Source organism: Ischnura elegans, chromosome 7 (assembly GCF_921293095.1).
Source record: "Ischnura elegans chromosome 7, ioIscEleg1.1, whole genome shotgun sequence".
NCBI lineage: Eukaryota > Metazoa > Arthropoda > Insecta > Odonata > Coenagrionidae > Ischnura > Ischnura elegans.
This window is the reverse complement of record NC_060252.1, coordinates 29647257-29659591: the sequence shown is the minus strand read 5'-3', so window position 1 is coordinate 29659591 and position 12335 is coordinate 29647257. Positions and strand designations below refer to the sequence as shown.

Genomic DNA, 12335 nt, shown 5'->3' with positions numbered 1-12335 from the left:
TTGGCAGGCGAGGACTTAGCCCCGCCTGCCACCGAGGCCGGCCAAATATAAAATGGATGAAAAGTTATTCTTACGATCTGATCTGCCGCAGTATTTTTGACACCTTGGGATGATAAATAACTTGGATAAAACATGGTACTAAGAATTTAACTCCAGAAAAGACATCGATTGGCTAAGAAACAATCCAATTCAGTTTCAATATCATTCGTGAGGCAGTTTGCATTTTTTAACGCTAGTAAGTGTCTTGGAGAAATATTTGGCGAATGTTCCAGTATATTGTCATGATTCTTTTCTTTTTTCATTGATGTAGAATTTAATTCTTTTCATTTTGTATTATATCACTGAAAAAAAATATTGTAATAACCCTTCATGTCTTAATGTACCAATTATATCATATTCGTTCATAGCCCTGGAGAAGGTGTAAAAATATATCGAAACGTTGGACAAACATTTTGCATTTCATTCTTAAAGACCCACATTCCAAGACGCTAATCAACGTTAGCATTTGGGATCAAGGAAAAGAAAAAAACTAGGTACGTTTCTTGTCCTGCAGAAGAGAGATAGATGCCGTGGAATATGTTGTCGTAGGTTGATTTTCAGGCCGAGTCGAAATTAATTAGTTACTTTAACCTTAAAAGAACACGTATCCTCCGCTTTAAATATTCACAAACAAACTCCGATATTAAAAATCAACAACCAACAATGTATATGGTAGCTCAGAGAAATAAACTTTGAAATCGTACAAACTAATACACCAGCACTCCTCAGTTTTCATTTTACATTTACAGTCTACATATACCTAAATTCTCTCTTATTTTAGAAAACTATTCAAATGGAAAACCTTTTGCTTTGCATATGCATATGGTAACTAAGACAAAAATCATTGAAATTGCACACACTAATACACCAACTGAATAACGTTAATATTTATCTATAAATGCCTGAATACCGTAAAACTAATTTTCTCTAAGTCCATAATTTAAATTTATCCCTATTTTTCTATAAAGTATTTTAACGCGCACGGAAATAATTGAGCCGCTTTTCTCCCAACACTTTCCGCGTTTGTTGAAGCGTTTATTGCGGCACAGTAGTCACCCCATTAACACCTCCAGTCTCCGTCTTAACCTTTTTTCTTCTCCCAATTACGTCTCCACCCATCCAAAATTTTCACCGCGCCGTCCCCGGCCTGTGACACTCATTCCGCCCACCCAGTGTCCCTTGCCGCACCCCTCTGCTTCTTCCCCTCCCCCTGTTTTCTCTCAACATTCCAGGATTCTCCTCATGTCGTAATCCTGTCTTATCAACGACCCATCTCGAGCTCTTATCGCACTCCTTCCATTTCGCCTGCTCCTTCCTGCTCTACCAATTTTTTCCGACGGTCGGCTGGAAAGAATTTTGCAATCGTAAGGAGAGAGTGAGAGAGGGAGAGAGACTACAATCAAGGAAGGGAATGGAAATATTTCATCTGAAAATCTAATTTTTTTGCACACACATCTGCTACGTCGCGTTCCCCTTTTTGGCTTTCGGTATGCTGCTAGCACGGAGGTAATCTCCGTCCTACCTCGGATCCGTTCATTCCGTTCCTTTTCCGAGTCCATTATGAGAGAGCGCCAGCGTAATTAGCATTATATTTAGGAGAAATTTATTCCTCACAGTGGGGTTACCAGATATCCAGAGAATTCGGGAGGTGCACTAGAATTTATGCCTCTCGAATGCAACCGGGTGGAATGTAAATCTGCTAAATAAACTATTTTTCGGATAGTGAAGAATGAGCAATTGACTTTACTCAAAGTTACGAAAGTATTTATGAATGATTAAAAAGGGAGATGATTCAAAAGTATAATTGACCAACAAACATCCACATAGCTAATTAATGTAAAAACCATGCATAATTTTTATTAAACATGATATGCGCTGAACCCTGATGACGAGACTTAACTAAGTAACAGCACTTAAATACGTTACCTGAGGCAGGCAAATGCTGTGAAAAGAATACAAATTGGTCAAAGAAAACAAGATAGCACTTTTTCCACAAGTTTTATTTTGGTTTTAAGCGTATCAACCGCTAAGTCATCATCAGATACATACGCAATGATGACCCATGATTACAAAAAGATATATGATAAAGTGCTATCTTTTTTTCTTCGAGCAATATACATTCTTTCCTCTACATTTCGCCTACCTCAGCCGACCTTTTTAAGTCGAGTAACTTAAATAGATACCATCTCTAGGAGTTACTGAGACAACTATTCTTACGACTTACGAAAACTTCACCTTCAACGAAGGATTACTAAAATTACAAATTATTTCCTGGCTAAAAGGTGAAAAAAATATATAACGCCTCGCTGCCCATTTCGAGATGGGGTTATATAAACTAATTGAGTTCCGACCGATACGGCTCTAATTGGATCGCGTATCCCCAAGTGTCCTCTCGCACCGTCCACTTGCGTAGCGAGATGATTGTGACCTCAACTGCCGCCGAAGTGGGCGGTGTCAGTCCTCAACTCCCGGGCCTCCTTCCGCAGAGGAAGACTGAAGGAGGCCGGTGGAGTAGCGCTGAAGCCTCTAGCCCTGACATGACCGTAGGTAGAATACGTATCAGGGATCTCGGAACATGGGCATGAATATCTACCACTGGGGTACTGTCTTCTGACACGAAATTACAATACTTGAAAATTTCCATTTATTAAAAGAATTTGAGCTATACTATTTTTGTTGGTATTTAAATATCTAACGTATCAAAGCGATTATAATAACTTCAATAACACTACACAGTCTTGTGTTTTCTTAATCCTTCTTTCTCAATTTGGCTTCTGATACAATAATCCTTTGTTTTTAAACGTCTCCATGACGCTAGTTCAATCAAAACACTAAAGAACAAAAAGCAACTTAAACAACCAAAAAATTGACCTCAGAAAATAAAACAAAGATAACGCACAAAAAAAACATGTATAAAAGTGATATGAGGGTTATTCATCATATCTATGATGCAAAATTTGATTCATTGTAAAGTGAATTTTACCAGTTGTATACAACGGTTTATACAGGATGCAAATGATGTGCATTGCTATGTTTCTTATATATCTATACGTATTAAAATTTTTCATTATGTGCACTCATGATTTTATTCTATCTTAAATATGTTAATGATTCACTGTTCTTATGTACGGTACAAATGCTTGCCAATGAAAACATTTATATTTTTCATTGAACGCACTGACAAGCCCAAGAGGCTTGGTGGGGCCAAAGTTGATGTATTTATACTTAATATTTCATTGTAAATTTTATTCTAGGATTTTTAAATTGAATACCTTATTATTAAATTTAAAAAATAAAGGATATTGAAGTATTTCCGTCACTATGGATGGCGATGAAGAGATAGAGACCCATATAATCGTAAAGATGAAAGAAAAATATTCATCTCAAAGCAGTACTGATATTTTAAAATACAATATTATAATGTCGGTTCGTGGCCTTCCGCGGCGTTCTCTATTGGTGGATCTCTCCATCTTCCGGTTTGTTGCCGCGTTGGTTGTCGAAGGTTGACTGCAGTTTCGATGAGATATCACCGGTCGTCGTTAGGTCAAAGTGTTTTTAACCTCTTTAAACCAACGCGGCGAAAACCCGGAAGATTGACAGATCCACGAATAATGAAAATGTTTAAGTTTATGTATGCCGCCTCTAATTTATTTAAATTATTAGTTTATTTGCTCAATTTACGAATTCAAACAGGTATTTTGAATTACTCCACCGATAAAGTCAAGTCGTATAAATTTTATTATTACCTGGTGTGCTGTGATATCCAATCCGATCCATCCCTAAATCCAAGTCCCAGATACTCTGGATAGAAGGATAAGATGATTATCGGCAAAAAAAATCTTAAGCGTTCAACCACTCCCTTACGATTCAAAAATCAGAAAACGATGAGGCTTACGCCCACTTTTCATAAGTTAGTGACATCATCAAACGAGCGTTTTGTTTTAAATTTTTTGAAATTATATCGGTTCTTTTTTTCAAATTCGATCAAATCCGACTGTTATAAAACTGGCGAGCGAGCTCATTGGCTACAATACGTAATCCACCCTCTTAATTATCAAATATGTTTTCGCAATTGTTTCATACGAATGTAAGCCATCGTGACAAAGTCGAGGATCTTGAATTTTCAGGAGGCATACGGGTAAATTGACACGCACTTCATTTTAAAACCTCTAATTTTACTAGTTACATATATTTTGGATTAATATACAATAGGGTTTCCAGGCCAAAGCGCAGACCACTACGGTACCCAGGTTCCTGATTTCCATGGCTACTGTACTTAATCACCCAAGGTCCATGGTTCCATTTCCGGTCTAGGGGCATTTTTTACCATGGTTATTCAAGTAAATTTCATCCCCGGTCATGCGGCAGGATCAATATATTACACATATGCATATGTTTAAGTTTAAATTTACCAACTTTTCCGAAATTCAATAATAACATCTAACTCATTATGACTACGAAGACACGTTGATGCACCCCACGAATATAAATCTAAGCCACTATAGCGGCTTCGACCTCTTCCAGATATTTTCAAGAGTAAAAGGTTGCGCATATAAACATTTTGCCCTTGAAGTGGGCTCGACAAGGCCAAATCCAATGTAAAGTCTAAAATAAATTTTTATTCTATTTTTATAAAACATTTTTTTCCTTATTTTGAAATACAATAACATTTTACAGTAAATACGAATGTCGTATTTATGTATGTCGTATCTCGTATGTCGTCGCTACTTCACCAAGTAAACTTGCCTGCAAATGATTTTCATAGTTATGACTTTGGAATGGTTTCAATGATGGCCTCAGGTTTAGGCTACTGGGTAGGCAATTTGAACCCTCTGTTCAAAATTACTCTGAGTTGAGAACCATTCTCTATATGTCATTTGAGCTTTGGGACCCGGAATCGGCCCAAAGTGGATGGAACGGTGGAGCGGTGGTTACTCACAGAGCACGTTGAGCACGAAGGAGTCTTCGATGGTGGAGGACTGAATGGCCGGGTTGTACGAGAGGCACTTGAGCTGTTGCCGGTCGTCTTCCGGCCCCGGAGTCAGCGACAGCGTGCTCACGGCAAGGGTCTCGTTTCCGGTCTCCTTCCACTGCCACCGGAAATGAGAATAAAACATACAAATACTGATCAGACAACAAATAAATGTTCTGGGTCAATAGCTGGGAACATGTGATGGTTGTAAATGGAAATAAATAGTCAACATGACGAAGAAACGAATGATTAGACGATGGACGATTGTATTGCATGTAATACGTTGTTTTCAAACTCTGACTATACCAGTACTGAACATAGTTACAATATAAAATGAAATCATCTAAGTCCACTACGAGTGATCTCTTAAATAAATATCATTATGACGACTGCGATGATGGTGATGAAGTTGTTTATGGTATAAAAAGATAAATCATCAAAGGCAACTTTCTTTTCCTGCCATGTGGCTGTTCAAAGTGAAGCTGCTTACGTTTAGCTCCTGCTGCTGCTGACTGACTTTGGTTTGGTTAAGGTTTCCGGGAGAACTTCGTGGAACCACAATATAAAGAAAATCATCAAATAATTTCCACTACGATAGTTCATTAAAATCGACCACAGTATCGATGAAATTCATGAGCGCACCCAGCGAGGGGCATGAGGGGGCAGCTGGACCCGCCTTTAGAAGCAAAATCGCGAATGCCTTTAAGGAACATCAGGACTGGATTGAAACGAAAGTTTTCCACAAATTGTCTTTGAAACCCACGAAAAAAATGATACTAGCATAAGACATGCAAGTAAAACACTTTTTTTCAAGTAAATAATTTTAAAAACTAAAAAAGCGCTGTTGTAGTTTTCTTAAAATTTTTGTTTCTTTCGCCTTTTCCATGCTTAAATGCTACAACTTGAATAACCATCGCTTTCCCACCCCCCAAGATTTGATTGTGGTTACGCCCTTGATGAAATTATATTATTATCAAAAGAAATTTTTTTCAAGCCAATTCTTAAATAACCGGCGGCATGGGGTGAACTAGGGGGGTTGAGATAATGGAATGCCACGAGAACTGAGTATTAATTTTTTTAGGGTGTCTTTGGGAGGGAAGGATAAGCAAGACGGACTTGAACCCGAGAACAACTGTGAAGTCAATACAATGAAATATGCATGTAGGGTGAAGTTCGTCATGAACAAATATTATACAGAAAGAGTAAATCTATATTTCATACCGCTAAAACTTCTTCAGAGGTGAATTTTTGGCGCGTAAAATATTAATTTTTTCAGACAAGCACAGTTGCTTCGTCAATACAAAGAGCTAAATACCAAGAGCCAAATGCATGAGAAGAGAATGTCTGTTTAAAAAAAATATCATTCACTAAGTAAATGTGACAATTCTACCGAGCTAATGAATAATGCATAGATGTATGAGACGCTTTCAAATTGGATTATTCAAAATCCTAAAAGTTTTCTTGGTGAGCATAGGGATGGTGACGAGTGACCGGTGGCTATGCAGCTCCATGGATCATTTTTCGGAGTCGTCGGCCCACACCTCGTTAAATTTAAAAATTTTAAAACCATTGGCTGAAAAATAGCTTCTCTCCATGCAATATCCAATATATGTCTATTTCCAAGTCACTATAAAAGGATTTTAATTAGGATGTATAGGATAGGTTAAAATAAAATATTCTTTATACTCAAATATGGTGCTTCATAAATTTACACGACCATTTGAACATTTTTTGAGCAATAACTAGTAATGCCCCGTTCATGTACCCGATCTCATTCATAATTAGCAAGAATGGAAATAGGCAGAAATAGGTGCTGAATGCTGGAACACTGGACTTGGAAAATGGAATTAAAAGACCTTCTGTCTACATTATCTTTAAAGGGAAGCAAATGAACCCGAAATCTCTTTAACCCGTGACTCCGAGGGGGGACAGAGAAATGCGTCACACAGCAATCCGCAACCTTCACAATAGCTGCGGCGGTCCTTCCCCTACACGCAATGCAATGAGGTTCCCGTCATACACCTTCAGCCTTTTAAAAGAGACAAGGTGCATTATATGAATAACTGAAGCGTCTCGCGGATAATAACCGAAATGGATGTCGTCGACCGAGGCAGTGGTGGGGATTGCTGGGAAGAGTTAAAGAGGGGGATGGAGTTTAACCCATTGGCTTAAAGAGACGGCGATTCGCCGGCCTACGGGACTTTGCCGTAAACTAAAGAGCCGGCGATTCGCCGGTTGAATGCAGCGCTGTCTTTCAACACGCCTAATTAATTAACGAAATAAAATATTTGGATGAAATCTTAACATTTGTATCACAGAAACATTGTTCTTTAGGTCAAATGCATTTGCAGCTATCATTTTTCGGTATTTTTACTCTTTACCTCGAAATGTATAACTGCCATTTTTTAGGGGTGCGTCTTTCCGCCAGTTATTTTTCCTCACAGATGAAGGCCTACCCGTTGCCTTTCATAGGCACTTATTATTCACTGTTTATGCAATTTTTTTCAAAGTGATTACCTTTAGTATTTATCGGAGGCAATTTTTTGACTGTCTATTCATCTCTGCTGACGATAAGAAGGACGCATAAACGAGACCACTTCGTTTTCGTGGACTCAGACGCACCCATTGAAATGACTGAAATTTGGCTTCGTGCGTGCATGACATGACCGACAAACGGCTGTAATGATATTACTTTGTAATGTCTAGTTATCAATTTCACGAATCACTTAGTAGTATTGCCTTGCAAGTGAGCAGTTCATTTCGGATTATGAACCTCTCTTTCTCCCGCAGATGGCCGCAGAGGCCCGTCTCCCTTTCAAAATCACCTATCGGTTTACTATCAATGCTGACGTAGTGTTGTGTTTCACTTCCACTGCAGGTGCCTAACCTGATCCTTATACAGGTGTTTTATTTCTTTATACTTAGCTGACAATTGTGTTTTGATATCGGATTCATGTCTCTGGTAATATAATACGCAGTTATTTGAGAACCTTCTTTTCTGGGTTGAAAATTGGTGAGAAGCAATTACTTTGTTTTCGTTCGCTTTTTTATCAATTTGCTTCTTACTCAGACCTTTGTTGCTCACGTTACATTATCAGAACTAATCACATTGTAAGACATTCTTCTCTTCTCTACGGCTATATAAACCCTGGGTTTGGCATTCAGATGGTCAGTTCGGAAGCACGTAAGGCTTTATTTCGTCGGTGTTTGTACTCCTAGCGAAAATGGCAAGCAGAAAAATGAATTACTGTGAGAGTACCGATATCGAGAATGCTCTGTTTGACAGTAATAGTATAGGTAGTGGTGATGAAGATTCGTCCGATGAGCGGGGGAGCACCAATGAAACCGCGGACTGTGAGACAGGTAGCGAGGACTCTAGTGAAGAAGAGGTTGAGCGTCAACCAGTAAAGAAAAAAAGTAAAGGAAGACAGCTGAATAGGGAATACATGTAATAACCTCGTGAAAAAGTTTAATTTTTGTGGTGCACCTGGCATGAACTCGAGAATGCTTCGGCATTTTCCGGAAAATGCCAATGAACGGGATTATTTTTTACGCTTTTTTGCAACCTGACTTTTGGGAGTTGATCTGCCAAGAGACCACCAGATTTGCTGAAACGTTTTTGAATGCAGCGATGAATCGCAGAAGTAGTTTGATGGGCGAATGGTTTCCAACCACTTCTGAAGAATTACGAGCATATTTTGCATTGTGTGTTTTGATGGCACAGGTGAAGAAAAATAAAATTCAAAAGTATTGGAGTCCGCGAGCGGTCACTGAAACTCCTTTCTTCGGTAAAGTAATGCCCTATCAACGCTTTCTATTGCTGTCTAAATTTTTGCATTTCACTGATAATTCAACTCTCGATGAAAATGACAGGCTAAGAAAGATTTCTCCCATCATTCAGTAAGTGAACAAAAAATTTCAGTCTATATATATTGCCCTTCACAAAATCTTGCTGTCGATGAAAGCCTTATGAAGTTTCGCGGCAGACTTAGTTTTAGAAGTAAAACCGCAACAAGAGAGATAGATTTTGGATAAAGTTTTACAACATTTGTGAAAGTTCCTCAGGATATTGTCTCCAGTTTGAAATATAGTGAAAGTCGGAGGGAGTGTGAGCAGAGCTGTGTTGCTCTTCAAATACCCGAATGCTTCAAGGATTTTTATACCAAAAAACCATGAAGATAACGAAATTTACATTAAATAGTATTAGTTTATATTATTGTTCAGAGTACCTACCAACCAGAAATATACATTTAACATTAAATACGAATAAAAACAAAGTATGATGGCAACTTTCACTCAAGGAACTGATAAGTCAAAATTTTTTTTACAGATTTCCTGAAATGAATTCAACGTTTGATTGTTTCCATATAAGTGATTTGATCACTGTTAAAAAGAAATATATATATAAACACATGTACCACTATTACTTTTTCCAATTTTACCTTCGAAATTTCACTTTGTTGCATTATTACAACAATTGTTGTAAAAAGTTACAATTTTGCTATTGTCAATAATATCGCTTTGTAAATTCAAACTTCTTGTAACAAAAAATTAAATAACGTTCGAAATTGTTTCATTGTAGTTAAGTGAAATTTTCAAGTAAATAGCAACATTATATGCGTAGATAAAAAATATTATTCATTTAAAGAATTTGGCTGAAATAAATCGTAATCCTCGGTAAGGGAAACGCTCAAAAAATACTAAGCCAATGGGTTAACGTGGGCCAGGGGTCGACTCTCTTTATGTCCCGGCATGCACCAGGAGCGCGGCGGAAGAGGGGAGCTCGTTCAGTGCACGGTATTGTGGTGCAGTTCATGAATGGGTCTTTCTCAAATGAACGAATCACCCAAGAAAGGCTTAGCTACCCGCGCATGTAGGTACATTTACCATACAGATCTTAACAGGGGCACCAATGTAAGTTGGTTTTGGTCGCAAATTGGTGCAGTAACCAATAGATATTCTCTGAGTGACTCATCGTATAAATATTCCCCGCCAATGAATAGTACACAAATGATCAATACACAAACATGAACCGCATTAATTGAATCATAGATTTCAGTTCAACTTCAAAATGAACGAAGCATATTTTTGGTTTATATATTTAAAATGTATGTAAATATTTAGGTCCTAAGATCCGTGCATCACATATGCATTTCGAGCATAAATGTAATTAAAAACGAACGATTTCCGTGGAAATTGGTAAGGTTTAACGCGTAGGTATATAGTGAAAATGATCGAATTGAGGATAGATGTGATGTTAATTTGACCTTTCATTTGGCGAAACACTTTTTAAAATTATGAGCAAATCGCTCATCAACTTGGTAGATAAATGCTCAAATGGCTGCGTGTTTTTGAAATTATGGCTTGTGAATACAGCGGTCAATCATCCATTCGCCCTGTGTTAAGCTTTTGTTGAACTGCATGCACAAAGGCTATTATACAGCTACAGTAAGAGAATATTGGACATTTTTTTGGTCAATGTAGGACCCAATAGCTGATGGATATTCCATAAATGCCCTATCCTATTGAAGTAAGCAAATTTTTTCAGGAGTCAATTTCAAAAAACAACAGTAATTTATTTTGAAATATTGAGGCCAAAAAAAGAGTTTGTAAATTGAAAATGAATAAAGGCTTCCCGAGGAGGGTAAACTCATTTGATAATTGAGATATTTGAGTTAACTTCAGGACGTCAGTAGATGGACCACACATTCACTTCGATTACTATATTTCATTTAATCGTGGAATGGATTGCGATTCTATGCAATTTATTCATTTTTATTTCTTTATTCGCTACATATGAAGAGAGCAACAGAAAATATGATGTCTTCTGAAAATTATATGATTTCAATTTTCCAATTGAATGCTAAGATGGCGCTGGGATATATTGAATTCTTGACTATTGTTATATATAGTTAAGTTTCCAGTACTTACTCTATATTGCGCATTGCAAATGGATGAAATTGTCAATTGATAGCCTGCCTTTACACAAAAAAAAAAAACAAATTCCCATTGCCACTTTACCGACGTCGGTGATACCATGATAGCTTAGCGATTTCCATAAGTCAATGATATAATCACCAAGAATTCAGGCAAATGCGAATGGTTTTTGTGAATAAAGGCCATATAACGCGAACTTTGATTTGATTTCTGCGCCAAACACACAGTACTATCTCTACATTTCTCGGATTCCAATTCAAATGCTATGCCTTAAAATGCTTCTATGCGTGCATGACATTTTTGCAAATGATAGTAGCCATAAAACAGGTCCTGCTCAAGGGCAGGCGCGCACTGGCGCGCGACAGATCTCTGTTACACACCTTTCGACCAGAGCACGACCACGATAGCAAAACACATTCACCACTTGCTCAGTCGGTATGGTCGGGTCGGAGTGAAGTCGGAGTCAGTGCGCGGCGCGCCATAAGAATGTGTGTAATTTCTGGCCGCAACGACCGCTGTGTCGGAGACGACCAAATTCAAAAACTTTGGTCGGACGACTCGGGTCCGACCAACGAGTCGGACTTGGCCTAGTGCGCGTCGCTCCATTTGTTGCAATGCTAAAACTGGTCGTGGGCCACTGGTCGTGGTCGCGCTAGTGCGCGCCTGCCCTAATGGCTATCAAAAGTTACTTCAGCATGTATTTAACCAAGTTCCTAAACTGTCCGTACCCTGGTTCCTTTTTTGGAGTAATAAAATAATAATAATCACTATTATAATTTAAATTTTCGCATTTGTATTAATGACTGATTCGAATGACTGAATCATTAAACGTGAACCAAATCAAATGAACCGGATCATCAAAATGAACCGAAATTCCCGCCTCTGATGCATGGCTACTCCGCTTTCAGTGCATACGAGGCTTCAAGGGAGGTGGAATGGGGAGCGAAGGAAGTGTGGTCGTTGGAAGGGAGAAAAGGGGGGTCCGTGGACAATAGCGCTCCTTGCGACTCTCGATTGTGCTGCGGCCAGGAAGCTTGCGTACCATCCTCACTTCATCTTCATAAACCACCCCTCCATCCACAATGTGGTACCCCCTCAACACGCCAGAGATGCGCCAAAAGTAATCACTCATTGTTACTGAAGAATTTGAATCCTGAACCTTGGAGTGTCACATTATTACTTGAGTATTCACATATATTTATGTGTAACAGGATTATGAGCTCTTAACCCTTAAGTAGGCGCACCTCACTTTGTGACGTAAGTGGGCGCGTGGGGTCTTTTAATACCCCATGCGGAATTGTTTATAACTTCGCCAAATTTGTTTATTTTACACTGCTATATTTTACGATAGATGCTGAATGTTGGATAATTCGACTTAAGTACCTTT

At 38.4% G+C, this 12335-nt stretch overlaps 1 protein-coding gene across 1 annotated transcript in view; it reads right to left on the bottom strand.

Annotated features, from left to right (window-relative positions):
* Window positions 1-12335, bottom strand: part of LOC124162785 (hemicentin-2-like) — an 810672-nt gene that overhangs the window by 39500 nt on the left and 758837 nt on the right. Inside the window, exon 7 of the mRNA XM_046539421.1 lies at window positions 4979-5129. Coding sequence (XP_046395377.1) covers window positions 4979-5129 — 151 coding nt within the window. The remainder of the gene's footprint in view (window positions 1-4978; window positions 5130-12335) is intronic.